Source organism: Amblyomma maculatum, unplaced genomic scaffold (genome assembly GCF_055883805.1).
Source record: "Amblyomma maculatum isolate TAMU_Amacu unplaced genomic scaffold, ASM5588380v1 scaffold_13, whole genome shotgun sequence".
NCBI classification, from domain to species: Eukaryota; Metazoa; Arthropoda; class Arachnida; order Ixodida; family Ixodidae; genus Amblyomma; species Amblyomma maculatum.
The window spans coordinates 25,550,629-25,571,429 of record NW_028146738.1 but is presented as its reverse complement, the minus strand read 5'-3'; the positions used below and the strand labels follow the sequence as shown (position 1 = coordinate 25,571,429).

General features: G+C 48.8%; 1 protein-coding gene across 1 annotated transcript; it reads left to right on the top strand.

Annotated features, from left to right (window-relative positions):
- Positions 1-2,891: 2,891 nt before the first annotated feature.
- On the top strand, positions 2,892-19,099 carry LOC146172399 (uncharacterized; the record flags this gene model as incomplete). Its single annotated transcript, XM_084585765.1, has 3 exons — positions 2,892-2,942; positions 3,726-3,917; positions 19,037-19,099. Coding segments are annotated over 3 exons (306 nt in total), but the record flags the coding sequence as incomplete, so codon positions are not given.
- Positions 19,100-20,801: the final 1,702 nt, after the last annotated feature.

Sequence of the window (20,801 nt, the reverse complement as noted above, 5' to 3'; positions counted from 1 at the left end):
CAGCAGCAGCAGCAGCAGCAGCAGCAGCAGCAGCAGCAGCAGCAGCAGCAGCAGCAGCAGCAGCAGCAGCAGCAGCAGCAGCAGCAGCAGCAGCAGCAGCAGCAGCAGCAGCAGCAGCAGCAGCAGCAGCAGCAGCAGCAGCAGCAGCAGCAGCAGCAGCAGCAGCAGCAGCAGCAGCAGCAGCAGCAGCAGCAGCAGCAGCAGCAGCAGCAGCAGCAGCAGCAGCAGCAGCAGCAGCAGCAGCAGCAGCAGCAGCAGCAGCAGCAGCAGCAGCAGCAGCAGCAGCAGCAGCAGCAGCAGCAGCAGCAGCAGCAGCAGCAGCAGCAGCAGCAGCAGCAGCAGCAGCAGCAGCAGCAGCAGCAGCAGCAGCAGCAGCAGCAGCAGCAGCAGCAGCAGCAGCAGCAGCAGCAGCAGCAGCAGCAGCAGCAGCAGCAGCAGCAGCAGCAGCAGCAGCAGCAGCAGCAGCAGCAGCAGCAGCAGCAGCAGCAGCAGCAGCAGCAGCAGCAGCAGCAGCAGCAGCAGCAGCAGCAGCAGCAGCAGCAGCAGCAGCAGCAGCAGCAGCAGCAGCAGCAGCAGCAGCAGCAGCAGCAGCAGCAGCAGCAGCAGCAGCAGCAGCAGCAGCAGCAGCAGCAGCAGCAGCAGCAGCAGCAGCAGCAGCAGCAGCAGCAGCAGCAGCAGCAGCAGCAGCAGCAGCAGCAGCAGCAGCAGCAGCAGCAGCAGCAGCAGCAGCAGCAGCAGCAGCAGCAGCAGCAGCAGCAGCAGCAGCAGCAGCAGCAGCAGCAGCAGCAGCAGCAGCAGCAGCAGCAGCAGCAGCAGCAGCAGCAGCAGCAGCAGCAGCAGCAGCAGCAGCAGCAGCAGCAGCAGCAGCAGCAGCAGCAGCAGCAGCAGCAGCAGCAGCAGCAGCAGCAGCAGCAGCAGCAGCAGCAGCAGCAGCAGCAGCAGCAGCAGCAGCAGCAGCAGCAGCAGCAGCAGCAGCAGCAGCAGCAGCAGCAGCAGCAGCAGCAGCAGCAGCAGCAGCAGCAGCAGCAGCAGCAGCAGCAGCAGCAGCAGCAGCAGCAGCAGCAGCAGCAGCAGCAGCAGCAGCAGCAGCAGCAGCAGCAGCAGCAGCAGCAGCAGCAGCAGCAGCAGCAGCAGCAGCAGCAGCAGCAGCAGCAGCAGCAGCAGCAGCAGCAGCAGCAGCAGCAGCAGCAGCAGCAGCAGCAGCAGCAGCAGCAGCAGCAGCAGCAGCAGCAGCAGCAGCAGCAGCAGCAGCAGCAGCAGCAGCAGCAGCAGCAGCAGCAGCAGCAGCAGCAGCAGCAGCAGCAGCAGCAGCAGCAGCAGCAGCAGCAGCAGCAGCAGCAGCAGCAGCAGCAGCAGCAGCAGCAGCAGCAGCAGCAGCAGCAGCAGCAGCAGCAGCAGCAGCAGCAGCAGCAGCAGCAGCAGCAGCAGCAGCAGCAGCAGCAGCAGCAGCAGCAGCAGCAGCAGCAGCAGCAGCAGCAGCAGCAGCAGCAGCAGCAGCAGCAGCAGCAGCAGCAGCAGCAGCAGCAGCAGCAGCAGCAGCAGCAGCAGCAGCAGCAGCAGCAGCAGCAGCAGCAGCAGCAGCAGCAGCAGCAGCAGCAGCAGCAGCAGCAGCAGCAGCAGCAGCAGCAGCAGCAGCAGCAGCAGCAGCAGCAGCAGCAGCAGCAGCAGCAGCAGCAGCAGCAGCAGCAGCAGCAGCAGCAGCAGCAGCAGCAGCAGCAGCAGCAGCAGCAGCAGCAGCAGCAGCAGCAGCAGCAGCAGCAGCAGCAGCAGCAGCAGCAGCAGCAGCAGCAGCAGCAGCAGCAGCAGCAGCAGCAGCAGCAGCAGCAGCAGCAGCAGCAGCAGCAGCAGCAGCAGCAGCAGCAGCAGCAGCAGCAGCAGCAGCAGCAGCAGCAGCAGCAGCAGCAGCAGCAGCAGCAGCAGCAGCAGCAGCAGCAGCAGCAGCAGCAGCAGCAGCAGCAGCAGCAGCAGCAGCAGCAGCAGCAGCAGCAGCAGCAGCAGCAGCAGCAGCAGCAGCAGCAGCAGCAGCAGCAGCAGCAGCAGCAGCAGCAGCAGCAGCAGCAGCAGCAGCAGCAGCAGCAGCAGCAGCAGCAGCAGCAGCAGCAGCAGCAGCAGCAGCAGCAGCAGCAGCAGCAGCAGCAGCAGCAGCAGCAGCAGCAGCAGCAGCAGCAGCAGCAGCAGCAGCAGCAGCAGCAGCAGCAGCAGCAGCAGCAGCAGCAGCAGCAGCAGCAGCAGCAGCAGCAGCAGCAGCAGCAGCAGCAGCAGCAGCAGCAGCAGCAGCAGCAGCAGCAGCAGCAGCAGCAGCAGCAGCAGCAGCAGCAGCAGCAGCAGCAGCAGCAGCAGCAGCAGCAGCAGCAGCAGCAGCAGCAGCAGCAGCAGCAGCAGCAGCAGCAGCAGCAGCAGCAGCAGCAGCAGCAGCAGCAGCAGCAGCAGCAGCAGCAGCAGCAGCAGCAGCAGCAGCAGCAGCAGCAGCAGCAGCAGCAGCAGCAGCAGCAGCAGCAGCAGCAGCAGCAGCAGCAGCAGCAGCAGCAGCAGCAGCAGCAGCAGCAGCAGCAGCAGCAGCAGCAGCAGCAGCAGCAGCAGCAGCAGCAGCAGCAGCAGCAGCAGCAGCAGCAGCAGCAGCAGCAGCAGCAGCAGCAGCAGCAGCAGCAGCAGCAGCAGCAGCAGCAGCAGCAGCAGCAGCAGCAGCAGCAGCAGCAGCAGCAGCAGCAGCAGCAGCAGCAGCAGCAGCAGCAGCAGCAGCAGCAGCAGCAGCAGCAGCAGCAGCAGCAGCAGCAGCAGCAGCAGCAGCAGCAGCAGCAGCAGCAGCAGCAGCAGCAGCAGCAGCAGCAGCAGCAGCAGCAGCAGCAGCAGCAGCAGCAGCAGCAGCAGCAGCAGCAGCAGCAGCAGCAGCAGCAGCAGCAGCAGCAGCAGCAGCAGCAGCAGCAGCAGCAGCAGCAGCAGCAGCAGCAGCAGCAGCAGCAGCAGCAGCAGCAGCAGCAGCAGCAGCAGCAGCAGCAGCAGCAGCAGCAGCAGCAGCAGCAGCAGCAGCAGCAGCAGCAGCAGCAGCAGCAGCAGCAGCAGCAGCAGCAGCAGCAGCAGCAGCAGCAGCAGCAGCAGCAGCAGCAGCAGCAGCAGCAGCAGCAGCAGCAGCAGCAGCAGCAGCAGCAGCAGCAGCAGCAGCAGCAGCAGCAGCAGCAGCAGCAGCAGCAGCAGCAGCAGCAGCAGCAGCAGCAGCAGCAGCAGCAGCAGCAGCAGCAGCAGCAGCAGCAGCAGCAGCAGCAGCAGCAGCAGCAGCAGCAGCAGCAGCAGCAGCAGCAGCAGCAGCAGCAGCAGCAGCAGCAGCAGCAGCAGCAGCAGCAGCAGCAGCAGCAGCAGCAGCAGCAGCAGCAGCAGCAGCAGCAGCAGCAGCAGCAGCAGCAGCAGCAGCAGCAGCAGCAGCAGCAGCAGCAGCAGCAGCAGCAGCAGCAGCAGCAGCAGCAGCAGCAGCAGCAGCAGCAGCAGCAGCAGCAGCAGCAGCAGCAGCAGCAGCAGCAGCAGCAGCAGCAGCAGCAGCAGCAGCAGCAGCAGCAGCAGCAGCAGCAGCAGCAGCAGCAGCAGCAGCAGCAGCAGCAGCAGCAGCAGCAGCAGCAGCAGCAGCAGCAGCAGCAGCAGCAGCAGCAGCAGCAGCAGCAGCAGCAGCAGCAGCAGCAGCAGCAGCAGCAGCAGCAGCAGCAGCAGCAGCAGCAGCAGCAGCAGCAGCAGCAGCAGCAGCAGCAGCAGCAGCAGCAGCAGCAGCAGCAGCAGCAGCAGCAGCAGCAGCAGCAGCAGCAGCAGCAGCAGCAGCAGCAGCAGCAGCAGCAGCAGCAGCAGCAGCAGCAGCAGCAGCAGCAGCAGCAGCAGCAGCAGCAGCAGCAGCAGCAGCAGCAGCAGCAGCAGCAGCAGCAGCAGCAGCAGCAGCAGCAGCAGCAGCAGCAGCAGCAGCAGCAGCAGCAGCAGCAGCAGCAGCAGCAGCAGCAGCAGCAGCAGCAGCAGCAGCAGCAGCAGCAGCAGCAGCAGCAGCAGCAGCAGCAGCAGCAGCAGCAGCAGCAGCAGCAGCAGCAGCAGCAGCAGCAGCAGCAGCAGCAGCAGCAGCAGCAGCAGCAGCAGCAGCAGCAGCAGCAGCAGCAGCAGCAGCAGCAGCAGCAGCAGCAGCAGCAGCAGCAGCAGCAGCAGCAGCGCATCATTTAGGCACCAGGGGATGACATGAATATATGTAATTTTGTTTAGGTTCGTCTTCGTGTTTTTCTCTTTTTCATCGCCGTCAGCTCCCTGCGCCGCACCGACAATGTACGCAAACAGAATTTCAAGCTTGAAATATTGCAGTAACACAGTTTCGGGAGCCTTTATCAACCAATAGTTTGCAGTTCAACATAATTCCACATGCTAGCTTTTGAGGATGGCCTTCCCAAAGACAAGGTATACGAATGTGTGTCGTGGCGATAGTCAGGGCTGCATATGGAAATTCAGAAACGTTTATATGTGGCATGAAGCTTCTCACGCGTAGAGTTTGGAAATAAATTGAAACGTGACGTATACAGCGTCGTATGCGGATGCAACGCACAAAAACGCTCGGCATGAAATCGCAGAATATTAAAGACGACAGAATGTCACCCCGTCATTTCAGCACAATTACACCCATCTTACTTGCACAAAATACAGTCGCAAAAATTGATATATTTTGAACTGCAGCGCTTATTTTTTGTACATATTATTAAAGTAGAACGGCTAGCAGTGCCATTTCTAATGCGAGGTTTGCTAGCACACACGTTTTCTTTTTTTTTTTTTTTTCCAAGCCGTAAAATTAAAGTCGTCCGAAGCTGTGTATAACATTCCCTTATAAAACGGGCATGTAATATAGAAGCATTGCTTTTCTCAATTATTTCCCTTCGGTATTGCAGAGTTTTACGCGGGCTCCCGATGCTAACTTCTAACTTTGCGCTAGTCATTTTTTTTCTTTTTTTTTACGGCTTGAAACACCGAAATAATATTTAAAGAGCGTAACATGTATTCATCTTGCAAAGCGCGCCTGTTTCACAGTAGCTCATTCCCACTTGAGCCATCGTCGTAGCTCAAAGTTGGGTCCCTTTGATCAGTAGCTCCAAGACATTAGTGTCCCCGTTCCGCTAATAAAACTAGAGCTTCACCCTGATCTTGTGGAATACATCTTCAGACGTGCAGTAGTCTGCCAAACAGTTCGCTTATCCGTCGCAATGAATAGTAAACGGAAACAAGGCTTTAGCAATTCGCGCTACATGTGGTAGCTTTCATGAAAAGCTGCATGCGTATACGTGAGCGCCAAAGAGACGAACAATTTGGCTATACGAAGAAGACAGCGCACTACCGTGCCCCGTGTGAATTTTTAAAGAACACAAATAAGTTTCATTTCGTGCACGAGGCCGGCCACGAAGTGCTGTAGCTACGTCGCATTCGGCACTTTCACAAAAACTAATATCTACAGACGTCGCAGGCCGCATCCCTGAACAAGGTGGTGCACCGCTGGCCTGACGAAGGCGGCGCCTCGTGTCCTGAACTGTACTGCTTTCAGTCCAACCTCGCTATGCACGATGCTTGCGCTGCTACAACAGCGGCCGAGAGGAGCGTCGCTAAGTTCTCTCGCGCGCACCGGAGGCGGTGAGGGGGCGCCTAATGAAGCTTCCACTCTCCTCGCAGCGCTCTGCAACCTGGCTGCGAGCACGCTCCGGAACATTTGAAATTGTCCAGATTGGCCCCTGCACTCTCTCAGAATTCAAGCGCTGGCTCTAGGAAAACTCTCACCGCTTGGCAAGGGATTGCCCCTGATGAAGCTAGCGGGGCCGCTGCGGCACCACTTGTGGAGGCACTCGACTCCCGAGTGTACAATTAGCGCGCGCAATGAGCACGCTTCCTCGTGAAGTAGTGGCCGTTTCGGAGCCCTTAAACGCCAGATATTAAAGAGCTCGTTGGCTGGCGTTCTGCGGGCGGGGCACACAAGCAGCACCCTATAGCTGGTTAGAGATAACTTCGTTTCAATCAACAGAAATGGGTCTGAATTCGCTCTTTCTGTTAATATTGGCGTCTTCTGCAGCAGCGTTGCTAGCGTTGAGATATTGCTCCTCTTGATCGCATCAAGCTAAGAGTTTTTTAAGGCGAAAGCATTTAATGGCTTACGCTTGCGGCCACGATCGTGTCCGTCCGTCCGTCTGTCCGTAACGCTTTCGTTAAGTGGGAAATAATAAAGATAGGAAAAAAAAATAGTTGCATAAGATAGAGGAGGTAATAATGAACCAAGAAGCCAAGTTTAATTACTGTAGAATAATTAGTTTATTAATTATAGTCAGAACGTCAAAACTGCGTCGAAATAGCGTGGACGTTGATATAGCCACGGGAACGGTGTGATGTCACATCTACCGGAAGTCGTCTCCAGTCATGTCTAATTACTGGAACTGACGTCACGATTACGCCACTTACGATCATAACGTACGGCTGGTCATGATGTCAAAAGGCGATCCACGCATATACGAAACTGACTCCGCCGGGCGTCGGATCCGAGCGTCCGTGCGGCGCATTTCATTTGGCGCTTCATTGAACGCCGCACCACACAGCATACAGAAGTAGACGTAGTACAGCGGGTATCAGTGGCGTTTCAAATTGGTTTACAGGAAAGAAAAGGCTCAGTATCTGTCACAATTCTGAGTGGACACCTTAACCGTGTCGTAAGGAAAAGGAGGAAAGTGGGAGCGAAAAAAAAGAGGAAGAGCTACCGTATAGTGGAGGGCTCCGGACCACCGCGTAATAGAGGCTTTCACCTCATCGCAGTTTAGTGGTCCAAAGTTCCCCCTAGAATTTTTTTAGCAATAGACGTGTGGGAGTCTGGAATAAAATGAAAGAGCAAATATATCAATAACCGCAATGAAAAACCTGTCATGAGACACATAAAGCAGTCTAAAACCAAACCTGCAAACAAATTATAATACCCTAACTACCTCAATGTGTGCTCCTACTATTTGTTAGTACATAAGAAAGACCAACACGGTAAAACGGAATGTGCCAGAGTAGCTGGGTTCGATCCCGACCGCAGCGGCTGCGTTTCGATGGAGGCGAAACGAAGAGGCGTCCATGTGCTGCGCGATTTCAGCGCACGTTTAAGATCCCCAGGTAGTCGAAATTACTCCGTAGCCCTTCACTACGGCTCCTCTTTCTCTCTATCCACTTTCACTCCCACCTACCTCCCTTCCCTTACGGCGCGGTTCAGGTGTCCACAGAAACAAGCGGGACAATACTGCGCCTTTCCCTTCATGTGAACCAATTATTATGATTATTAAAACGAAAACAAAGGAACACAAAACTACAGAATGGGCCTCGTTTTTCGGGCTGGTCTATTTTATGTGCCATGTATGAACCAACTGGGCCCAACAGCAATTTTGATCGTTCTTTTAGCAGCCAGCTGACACGCTCGAAATGCGACTGAAAACGGTTTCAGTTCTTTGTGGTCTAAACTCCCGCCTGGTATCTCTCTTTCTCTGACCATTGCCCGAAGCCAGCAACGCGCGCTGGAACGCTATACAATTTTTAACGATTGTTCGGAGGTGTGATTCTACCGTCCTTATAACCGACGGGACTAAAGTTGACATTGCAGATCAGCCACGTGGCGTTCCGTTAGTCTCCCTTCCACACTTCCTGGTGCCATGTCTCCGAAGAGCACTGATGTGCTGCAATGCACACACAAATATTGGGGTCGTATCCCGGTGACTCTATGCGCAATTTGCCGTGGTTTAATAGAAAAGCGTGGCTCTTGAAATAGGTGCCTTGGCCGTGCGGCCACAGTAACTGCGAGAACGACCGTGTATGCACGAAAACTTCAGCCAGACGCGCGCTTTGAGTGAGCACGCCGTTCCCGCCGGTTGCTGTGCCTTGTCTGCAATCTTGTATCAGAGCAAGCTTTGTGCATATATAAAACCCTAAAACTAATATTAGAGCCCTAGTAACAATGCTCAGACTACCACCTGATTATAGCCTTTAACATCCTGCGTTTATTAATGTATACTGCGAAGATATATATATATATATATATATATATATATATGAAGGGAAAGTGAGGGTGCTCGTTATAATACATGAAGGAAAGAAGCCAACAGTCGGCGAGGCCAAGGATCGAAAGCATTGGCCATTATGTTTTATGTCTTCTTTTTTTTTTTTTACTTTTTACTTTGATAATCACAGAAATGAGTAATGTAATCTGCTTAGCGGAAAGATAATTAAACACAAAGTAGAAGAAAAAACAACGTGCCGATGGTGGGGACCGAACCCACGACCTCCGAATATCGCGTCCGGTGCTCTTCCAACTGAGCTACATCGGCTGCTGTCCCCCCTGCATCTTTCTTGGGTATCAATGTTGTCTGTATACGAACCTTGAGAGTGTTCACCAGCGCCACCCAGGGTGGCGCTGGTGGCGCTGGTGAACACTCTCAAGGTTCGTATACAGACAACATTGATACCCAAGAAAGTAGCAGGGGGGACAGCAGCCGATGTAGCTCAGTTGGAAGAGCACCGGACGCGATATTCGGAGGTCGTGGGTTCGGTCCCCACCATCGGCACGTTGTTTTTTCTTCTACTTTGTGTTTAATTATCTTTCCGCTAAGCAGATTACATTACTCATTTCTGTGATTATCCAAGTAAAAATTAAAAAAAAAGATAAAACATAATCCCCAATGCATTCGATCCTTGGCCTCGCCGACTGTTAGCTTCTTCCCTTCACATATATATATATATATATATATATATATATATATATATATATATATATATATATATATATATATATATATATATATAGAGCCAAGACGAACATGAACCACCTTTGCAGGTTGTGAAGTTGTTCGAAACTAGGTTTGGCTCACCAGGGGCGCAGCGGGGTTTATGGAGCTTCTCCCAAGCGAATACCCCTAGGAAAGCTGAGCGCCAGGCCGAGGGACGCTTGTACCCATTTTTACAGGTGGGTTTCTGACGGGTGGTTTCGAACTGACCACCTCCCGCAGCCGTGACGGGCGCTCTAACCACTAGACTACGGCTGCGGTTCCTCACAGGTTCCTTTGCTTCTCGGTATTTATACTTGTAAAGGAGAAATGTGCTGCAGCCTAGACATTTAAATACTGGCGAAGCCTAGCACGCAGTTCGACTTTTTGGCCAGCACTTAATTTCTAGTTGTCATCTTGCCTAGGCCATAGGTCCTATGTCGAATACATTAGGGAAGTTAACTTCATTTAGATAATTACATTAAGACAACTGGTACACGCACACCATATGTAGATATAGGTTTCTTCGTTTTAGGTTAAAGCCGTATTTCCATATTTCGTAATATCAAGTTAAACCCGATTTCTACCGGAAAAATGCGCCTTCTATTTAATTCAGTTTTCCGGTTAAAAACATCTGACTACACTGCTAAGTATCATTTGCTTATTTCAAAACCGTGTTTTTAAGCTAAATAATTGCTTAAAGTTATTTCAAATCGTGCTGGTCAGGTCGGGGCTAATTAAAGTTAAGTTCAAAAACTAGCTTTAAGAAACAAGGAGCCAGGACTGAGATTGTGGCGAGGTATTCTAGTGGGATCATTGTATCAGGCTCCACTCGCATTAAAGACGGCTTGCTCTAAGGGATTTAAAATCTTCGCTGTAAGACAATTGATGTTTGTGCAACGTACAGAGTCGATCACATTTATCTAGAGCGCTCGAGTGGTGCTGCGCCGTCTAAATGATGCAGCAATGTAGAGCACATATGGACTCGTACTGACGTTAATTGTGCTCGAGTACAGTAGAACATACATTGCAACTTCAGAGGCACGAGCGCCTTATCTAAAACAAAGCGCTTGTGATAAGGTTTCGCTTCATTTGCGCCTAATCACACTTTCTGAGCGCTCTAGACAAGTGCGTTCATCTTTATACAAACAGAGCAAAGCATGCCTTAGAAAGGTCCAGAATTTAGGGGCAGGAGCTGCTAATCTCTAAAAAAATTAATTTATACAATGGTAAAACAAGCAAACATGTGTTTCCCCACCAGTTTACCGTTCATCTTAACTATTTGCTTGCAAACAGGCAATGGCAGGGCACTGTGTTTAAAGAACGTTGAATCATAAATTTAATGCTATTTACTTATAGCTTTATATCATCTGATAGCTGATAGATTTTTCTTTTTATGGCGTAAATAAGAAAGGAAGACAAATATTCCTTGGAAAGAGAAAAAAAATATCTCCGACAGTTAAGTTACTTCCTAATGCGAAATTTGAGCGCAGCTCAGCAGCTGTTTCAGCTTTTCGATAGATTGAAAGCAAGACAAGTATGCACAATTACGGACAACTTTTTTTATTTTTCACACATATTCCTTCTTCAAGAAACACTCCACTAGCAGTCTTGATGTAAACGCGTGAGTGGCCTGCGCTACAACAAGAAAGGGCGCGGTAGCACTAGGCGGAGTAAATTTTCACCTAGCGGTAGACGAAGGAACTTTACCGGTTGCCTCGCTCATGGCTCAGAAAGAACTGGCAGAGAATAAACTGTTTATATAGGCAAGCGGTTCGCATTAACGAACGGCAGCGGCTATGCGTTTCGGCTCGGGCGGTGCGGGCTACCGAGCGTTGCATCGAACACAACCAGCGTCCCGTTGAACGCATCAATGAGTAGTAAGGGGTTTTTAGTATTATTATAGAATAAAAACAATAAAAATAATAAAGGAAGGAAAAAGATTTTTGCCTGCCATGGTATCTGCTATCGAAATGAGTTGAAGCCCCTGAATTGAGGCGGCGGAAATAAAGGGATAGCAAGGAGACAGGCAGGGGAAATCAAAGAGGTGAGCGACAGGGAGAAAGCACCGTTTAGATTAAAAGGTAAACGAGTATAATACAATATTTTACATGCGGCGTTCAGGCAGAAGCCACTTTTATGCTGAGAGCATGCGATGTCGGCAGACGCTTTCCGGCACACTACAGAAATACAACCTAAGCGTTGCTCGTGCACACGGTGTATTACGTTTGCTCTCATTATCATTATCAACAAAGTATACCGTTATTATCATTGCTAATGTCATCACTGTCACCGCTGCTAGCATCCTTACGGTAGACAAGGAGAATTATGATGTTCGTTTCATTATCCGAAGTGTGGCGCAGTTGGTTAAAGCGTTCGGCAGAGGATGCAAGGGATGGATGTTCGATTCCGGTAGAGACAGGATTGATTTGTTTAATTATTAATGAACTAATTTATTTATGGAGCTGGTTACGAGGGACAACGGCGACGCCTACAGCGACGCTACGAAACGCAGGAACGGGTGCCAAAGAACTACGCTCTGAAATAATCTATGTTGACGAAATGAGGAGAACCGCGTATACATCAGTTGGTGGCACCGAGATTCTCCTGTGTTTCTCAGATTTTCGGAAGGACAGGCCCGTTAATCAGTACGGTGAGAGTGTACTAATAGCCATTGACCAGCATCTGCACAATTACGCGTTAGCCACATGTAGCCACTGGAAATTATTTGGTTTCACTGCCCAGCTACGCACCCGCAAATCCTTGTTGGTATTTGCTATCGCCCCCACTGGTGCTGCCAGTTCTTTCAAAACCTTTACTTTATGACACCTTAAAAACATTAACGAGAATGTATCCAAACAGCCCTATCTTTCTACGCGGTGACTGTAGCTTTCCCATTGTAGGTTGGTCCGATTCTGGCCATTGATACTCTAAACCCGACAAAAACATTTCTTAATCATGCTTATATGACAATAGGCTTTAAGCAACTTGTCACTGATCCCACACGCGGTACTGATAACTCCCCAAACATTTGAACTCTATTACAACTCACTCTGATAACGTTAATACTGTCACCATGTCGCACAGTTTGCGCGATTATCTTCCGTAAATCGTTTTATTAAAGCTCGCTAAAGAAGTCAATAAATTGGGAAAAAAAAAACAAACGAACTTGCTTTTCATAAAAAAAGGTTACTATGCCAGCTTGAAGCTATGATTATTAGAAGACTTCAAAACATTCACTGCAAGCCTCTTACTAAATTCTCTCCAGTCGAACTGGTAGTTTTTCAAAGCAGATATGCACCGGCTTAAAATTATTTACGGTCTGGTCATTGGTCGTAGAAGAAATATTATCGTCACTGTTTAACATGTTCGCCAAAGGATTAAATAACAAACAAAAACACATGTTTAGATGAGCCTAACAATATAAATCTTCTGACACATGAAAAAGAATTACGCTTCCGCGAAAGATTAGCCACTCAACCGAAAATCATTTATTGCTATTAATTTACCATATATGCTGCAACGTAACCCAAAACGAGTTAAAAAAAACCATTAATCCTAATAAATGCTGCATTATTCCCCTTTGCAATAGCTGTGAATTTAATATTCCCGAGACGGGCGTTACAAATAATTTTAGCATAACATTTTTTTCATTTGTTTTTCTAATGATCCACGCGACAGTCTACCCGTTCCACCTTACTTTGAGCATTTCCTCATGTAAACTATGGTTTATTCGGATGAGCCTTGTGAAGGTAAGAATTATTGAGGAATTCGTCATGCAATGAAGCTTGTCGACGTCACTTACGCCAAAGTGCTAAAAATGCTAACGACATGCGCAGCCCGTTCTTATCGCTCATCTGTAAAGAATCAACGCCAGTTCAATTACACATGAAGGGTTGACGGCCATGGTCATCCCCTTTTCAAAAAAGGAGGCAGATCATCGCCTAGTCTCTCCATTTTGCTTAAAAAGCGTATCTGGTAAAGCAATGGAACAAAATTGATACTCGCGTAGCGGTAACTTCCGAACATCCGTCATTTTTTTTCGCCTGAGTCAGCATGGTTTCCGCAACAATCATTCTTGCGAGGCACAGTTTGTCACTTAAATTTAAACCATGAGCGCAAAGACGGACTGATGCAATATATTGAGACTTTGAAAAAGCGTTTGGCAAGACCTGCCATGGCCGTCAGTTATTAAAGTTATCGTCTAAACCTTGTTTCCAGTTTCTAAGCTGGATTCGAAAGTTTTTTTTTTAGATAACCATCCGCAGTTCGTATATACCGATTTGCACTCATCATAGCACCTGTGGCTTCAGGGACACCGTAAGGTACCGTCGTCCAACCTTTTTTTTTTTTCTCAGTATATATTAATGACTTGCTTTGAAGTATTTATTCTTATATCAGCCTCTTTACCGATGATTATGTCACGTACCGGGCAATAACTGACTCCGCCAAACATTTCCAATTAGAATATGACCTTATTCGCATACGAAACTGGTGTAATACTTGGCTCAAAGCCATGCCATTACGTCCCTAAAACTGTGTTTGTTTCAATTTGCTACGGTCGCAATTACGATGCACATACTGTGTCAGTGACATCAATATTGCAACGACTGCATCATTCAAATATTTCGGTGTGCACATTTTGCGTAACCTAACTTAGACGTGTAATGCTAACCACATAATAAAGTATGCAAACGCTGCTCTAGGTTACATACGCCCCAACCGTTCGCTCGCTCGCTCATCCCGCTATTGAACATCTTGCTATATAAACGTGCGTGCAACCTACGCTGGAATGCGGTACTTCTACTTGTGACCCGCATCGCAATAACCTCGCTAACAGACCTGCATCAAGTCGATTCAGAACCGAGGAAAAGGGTTAATACTATTTCTATAAATCAAGCATCTCGGCACTAAAACCTCAAATAAAGTAACCTTATCGAGCCTCGCGCAGTAGAATAGCACCGTTTTAAACTTTTTTTGTAAGCTTTTCAACTCTGCGTCCCTTTCAGCGGGTACAGAAAAAAACACTCCGGTGTTTCGGCGGTCATTATTCCTGTGCCCAGCCCGAGGCCCACCGAAGTTGTCACTATCATCAACCCACCAGTATTCCAGGGGTTCTTCAAAAACACTTCATCGCAATTTTCGTTATACTGATCCCCATAAAATATACAACCTCCCATATAACACTGCTGTGAGACCTCTGAGGAAACAAAATAAAAATAAAAGAATAATCAAACAAGTATACTGAATCAGAAAAAAAGATAAATCGTGTAATATGCGTTTTAAGCGTTACTATGCTGGCGTTGAACTACTACTGGGCCATAACATATCGCAGGCGTTCTGTCTTCCCTTTTTTTTTTGTCTTTTATTGTTGGCAGTTGCCTGCTTGTGCAATCACGGTTGACGACTATCAAACAACATCATACGACGTCTTCGGCACCAACAGTGGGCTGCTCAATTGCTGAGTCGAGAAGTCTAGCCTCGCCCCCTTCCAAGAAAAAAAAAAAAGTTTTCAGAATGCTCCAGCAATAACTGTTTTAAGATAGGATGGAGGGCAATTCATGCATTTTCGTTGAACTTTGGCTTGAAAAGTCTCTGCACCTTTTTTTTTTCGGTTATGATTTGGTTTGTAGGGTTTAATGTGCCAAAAGCGACTCGATTAGCTTGATGAGACTTCGAGGAATGCCGTAGTGGAGGGCTCCAGAAATTAAGAGCACCTGTTGCTCTTCAACGTGCACTGCCAACGAATGTCGCCTTGGTTTTCGCCTTTGTTGAAATCCGGCCGCCGCAGCCGGGATCAAACCCGCTTCCTTGGGATGAGCAGTAGAGCTCTTTAACCACTGAGCCATCGAGACTTTTGTTTTATTTATATCCTGTCAACATTTAAAAATAGAATGTGGCAAAGTCAAGTATAATACCACGAAGAGCTCTAGCAAAAAGTAAGGCTTTACAAAGTTTCAGAAACGTTTTACGTTAGCCAGATCGCTCGAAACTGGCATCCATTCAAACTTCTCACTTCGGGCATTATAGATGGCGTTCAGGTAGTTCACAGTTTCAATGAAATACTTCCTCGCGGAGCGAGCATCTACGTCCGCGTGTCTCACAGCCATTCTCGTTTTCCATACCATGTGGAGGCAAAGCAACATGAATAAGTCGTATGGCACACCCTCTTGATTATTGACAGGCAGGAACCATATACCGCATGGTGTAATTGGCAAGCTCTTTTTTTAAAGTCCTCTGGAGGATATCCCACAGAGATACTGCATCCCAGAAGTCAAGGGAAATATGGTCTATGGTTTCCAGTTTATGGCAAATCAAGCAGTCCACCGACCACGGGGCGAAGACACCTTTTTTTCATCAACCATGGTTTAACAGGTAATGCACCACTGTGTAAGAGGAAGAAAAAACTCTTTGCTGACGACCTTACTGGTATCTACTAAACTCTTTTTAATAAATGCTTACCTTCCTCTCCACTGTGTAATTTGATTTCATTTATTGACCTTAGAGGCCCCTTTCGAGGTATCACATAAGGGGTGGGGTAGATAAACATCGAACGTTACACTTTTCACAGGTTTTCACATAATCTATACAAGGGTCCTGGCATCATAACATCAAGCAAGACCTTATGAAGGTGCTTTTGAGTTACAGCACTTCGGTATTCCTCTGAGAATCCCACTTTTAAAATGTTAAAAGAAGCCACAACCTCGGACAAAAAAAAAAAAACACATTTAGACTTCTGCGTTTGATATTGCTAGAGGACACCAAAGACACGGGTAAGCCTTAGCCCAGACTAACATGGAAAACCGTACGCAGAAAAGTGTCGGTTTGGTTACGTAAGGACATAAACCTGAATACTATTTGTTGTAAAAATAAGTGGATCAAACCAAATCCTCCACGTCACCGAGTGAAACAAATTTGTACGACTTGTTCTCTCGCAAACCGACCACCAGACGTAAACCGCTAGCAATCTGTAAAATTTCTGGACGCTAACCCTTGACATGGGTAATGCTTGCAATACATACCAGAATTTCCCAACAATGAACAAATTGCATACACTTCAACGCGCAAACATTGATAAATCAATGCCATCCTATTTTGTTGGTTTCGACTGGATACGTTCTCGTTCATCATTCCAGTACTCTTTCGTATCCTTGTAGTGTTGCAGCGACACTACCTAGCAGGCGTGACACATCAAGAAATGTTTTCGAAAAGGAAACGTTCGGTGCACCAAACCCCACGCCACAGCCCCAAACATTTGTTCCAGATGACATCGCTGGCCGTTTACTTATAAAATCGAGTAGCATCTTGCTTCTGTAACGCTTTGTTTATCTTGATAGAAAATGGCTATATCGTCAGCGTATGACAATACCTTTACTTCGCTTTCTATAAGTCGAAATCATCGGATCCTTTCATTTTTAATCACATTTAAGCAAAAAGACTCTATATATATGGCAAATAACAGAAGAGAAAGCGGACATCCTTGTCTACCGGACGATCTTATCTCAAAGCTTTCTGTGACTTCCTTATTTACAATAATGCTAGTGAATCAATTTTACAGTGAGTCATTTGAACGCCCCTAATATGACTGAGCCTACATTTACATGATCCAGTATTGAAAATAAAATTTCGTGGCTAACCCGATCAAAAGCTCTCTCTAGGTGTAGTTGCAGCTTTGCAACGTGATCTTGAAACACGTAACAACATGCCAAAATGCTTCTAGCTACGTGAATGTTTGTATGTATGCTTCACCCTTTAATTCCACATGTTTAATGTGGTCCTACAATATATTTAATTACGTTCTGCAATCGTTTCGCTAGGACCGTCATGAAGATTTTGTAGTCCAGATTGGCAAGCGTTATAGGCCGGTATTACTTCACTGAGAGCAATTTGACGGGGTCATCGCTCTTTGGTATCAACACCACATGCGTCCTATAAGTGACAGTGTTGTTTCTTCTTTTTCATATGCCTCGCTCAAAACTCGATGCAATGCCTGTGGAACTTCACCTTTAAAAGCTTTATAGAAAGATGCGCCCAATCCATCAGGACCAGGCGATTTTCCAGTGGTCAGGTCATCTATGGCAATTTCTATCTTCCACATGTTGATGGGCTTCACAAAGCTTGCTTTCACAATGTCATCGAGTCTTGGCAGCAGTGGCAAAAAGTCTTTTTCAAATCCTTCCTCCACTCACCTTGCGTGGCATAGCAAAGAGTGAAAGTATTCTACGAATGCGCTCGTTGTATCTCCACCCTGTCGCTTGTGACCCCATTGCTGGCGTTTATCTCTTTTATTTCATTCTTCATCGCGTACCTTTTTTCCTCTCCTAATGCACGCTTGGTGGGCGCTTCTTGGGAAAATAATCTTTCTGCACGTCCTCGGACGACAGTCCCTTTTTACATGCGTATATCGATAACCTCAAGGTGGTTTTTAACCTGTCTGATTTCCTTCAAATATTGGCCTGGTTATGCACTTTCTAAGGTTAACAAAAGGTCAAACTCACCTTGCAATTCTTTCTATTTAATCCTTTGTGCTCTGTATAAGAAACTCGATCGCTCAATTGCGTGTATCTTAATCTCCTCTTTAAAATGCTCCCATGACTCAAGTACTGTTTCAGGTTCCACTTCTAGAAAGATTTTTATGCGTCGCTGCACAGTATCTCCAAAACTTTCATCCGTGAGTAGATTGTCGTTAAGTTTCCATAAATCTCAGTTAAACCGCGACTTCGCTTCCTTGGATCCAATGGTATACACACGACCAGGTTATGGTCACTAAACGAAACAGGCGTTATCATATAGTTGTCGCAGAGAGGCGCAAGCTGGGCAGACACATATGCTCTATCTAGCCTTGCGTGGCTGCCTCTCTGGTAATGTGTGAATTGCGACACATCAGAATTCGACAGTACATTAGCAACATCCTCGAGGTAGCACTCTTGGACGAGCTCGTTTAAAAACAGAGCACTGCTGTCCCGAACACGTTGTTTTTTAACACTATCCTTTGATGCACAGACACAATTGAAATCTCTAAGGAAGATTACATTCCGGTCACATCTCAGATAAGGAGCAATCCGCTCGAAGAACTGTTTGCGTTTGTGTTCTCTGTTCGGTGCATACACACAAACAGCCCTCCACTATGAACTAGGTAAGGTAAAGTCACAAACTATAAAGCAGCCAATTTGGCATACTGTAACACTCTCCACGTTGATGTCAACTGAGGTCCGAAGGAGGAGGAGACACCCCCCTGATTTACCTAAAGCATGGCAAACAGAAGCATTGCACCGTGATTGGAAAGGTAGCACCATACAGTCCATCTGATCCTGAATTTCATCTTTTGTTTCTTGGATGTCTACAACTCCAGATCGTTTTCAAGTAATAAACGGCTACGTTGGTACTGCCGGCGTCCTGCAGCCAATCCCCTAGTGCTAAGTGTAGCGATTCTTAATGGAGCCGCCATTTCTATGGGATTAGAGTACTAGGCCAGACGGGCCGCATTATGCAACTTTCAGGCAAACAAAAGACAGGCCTATGAATTTGGATCATCACATGATAAGATCCAACATGACAAGCACCACACCGGCACGGCAACCGGAACACTGCACATGGAAGACGCCATCGTTGTTGGCACGTCGAGCTGTCAGGTGTGCCTCTGAGACGCCTCCCGTCACGGAGGAGGGTTACGTTGGCCGCGTCGCCGCCACCTTCCTCCGGTCTGGAGGCACGTTCGGCCGCGAACGCAGTGTAGGTGGACGTTTCGGAGTAGCCTTTGCCGACGGCTCCCCAATGCCGGTCTACACTTGAAGCGCCAAGGCATCAGCGGCGTCCTCCCGCGAACGCTTAGACTTAGCGGTCGAGTTTTCTTTAGACACGTCCATAGGCTGCTGCTCATCTTCGTCCTCAGCCTGAGACGCTGAAGCTTCACTGAAGTTATCCACTTCGAGGTTAGCCACTTCAAGTTCGACCATCTCATCTGGATTGTCGCCGATATTTGGCGGCTCTTCCCCAGCGGACTCAGCTTTGCGTGTCTCGGTAACAGTGACACTGATCTCAGCTCTCTGAACCGCGTTCGTCAAGAGCGTCTCCAGGCCTCAAGTAGCTGCTTCCTCCGCGTCGGCCTCATCCACGAGGAGTTCCGACGAGTCGTCACTCCTCAAGGGCGCTGCGACGCTTGCGTTGCTTCGCACGCACTGCGTTTCTTCATTCCCGAAGCGGCGACAGACTGCACAGCGTGGAACCCGACAATCCCTCCGAATGTGTCTGGTGTTGTGGCTGTGCAGGCAGAGCGGTGCTCTACCGTTCACAACCGCGACGGCCACTCCCCTGCGACTCTCATCTCGTGAGGAATGTCGTGTAACTTCACCCCCGTCTTTAGCTGCAGAGTCACCATGCGTGTGGTGGAGCCTTTGTCTGACACACCATGCATGCGCCAGCTTTCATGGGCCACTTCGGTCACTTTTCCATAGGGGAGAAACGCGGACCGCACATCGTCATCGGGCGCAGTGTGCAAAAGCCAATGCATTTTAAGACGCGCGTCTTTCTTTGGTGGGTCGATAACAACACAGCGCAGATCTTTCACCTTCAGTTCCTTACAGTCAAGCAATCGCTTTAGTCGATCGGCACTTCTAAAAGTAATTGCCCACACATGGTTCATTTGATATTCTCCCAAGGCCACCACCTCCGGAAGCAGATTCACACTTGCCAGCGCGTCTCTGAAATCTTCTCACATCCGCGCGCAAAACAAAGTGTTGAAAATCAACCGACCTGAAGGCAAACTCGGCATAATCCGGTACTCGGTACCTTATTCGGTTATGGTTGTAGACTTTAGATTCATTTCCGCCTCCAACGTGGGCAGTCGCGTAAGTCGTTGTGTTCATGGCACAACGGCACACATTATATCCAAAACGCGACAACAAGCCCCGCAACGAGCTTATCCCTGCTGATACCCATGAGGCACGCGAACGCCCATGCGAACGCGCAGCACTCGTGATGGCAACGCGTTTTTTTTTTTTTTTTTTTTTTTCAATTCTCTGCTGAAATAAAGCGACGCCGAAGGCTATTTACTCTCTTTATCTCGTATGGAGAAGAAAAAAAAATGCTATTGCTCCCGGAACTTGGCTAGGACTACCTCGTGGACATTGTAATTGCGTGCGGTTTCCTCACCCTACACCGAGCTGAAACAACGTCGTGACACCGAATACGTACGAACGAATAGCGACAATATGGCACCGTTCACCTATAGTATTTCTCAAAAATACATAGTCCAAGGCTTACATAGTTACATAGGCTTGTAAGCCCTGTGACAGAACTTGTTAAAGCACTCCTGGAATACTTCAGCTCGGGAAGGGCGAGGAAAAGGTTTCGTGTCGAACGTAAGTTTGCGAAAGCTGGAAGTGCGCTACGAGTCATGCTACAAGGCTTAGAGCAGACCCCTTGGACTGAATATTTTTGGAAAAGACTGTATATTTCATCTCGCACTTTTATCACTGAAATATCAAGTCCTATCTACTTCAAGTAATGCCGAAAGTTGGGTGACTTGGTGAAAGTTCATGATGAAAAATAGCGCAAAAAGTACGCGAAGGACGGAGGGACGACACGGACAAGCGCTAACTACTTTATCTACTTCACCTAACCTAGCCTATGGACCACCTTCAGAATATGTTACACCAGGACAATAAGCTGCCTCGAAGCCATTTAGCCGAATTTTAAGTATTTCGCGTCAAAAGCAAGAAAAAATATGCCATCAAAAAAGAAATGTTCTTCTACTGCCCCCCCTTTTCACTTTCAGGGAATATTTTCCCCACACATATTCGCAATGGCGGCTGTCAAACTTCTCGCACGTGTGACGAGCCTCTATTCGCTTGCTGGCGTTGAGCATTCGTTTTAGCGTGCATGACTATGAAAATATTCGCGTTAGCTTACTTTGTATACAAGCACTTGCCCAGCCTTAGCTTACCAGCTCACATGCTTAGAATATCTGAGTGGCAAGACCTGCACAATTCAATGGCGACTGGCGATTGTTTCATGAAACAGAAGCGGATAGTG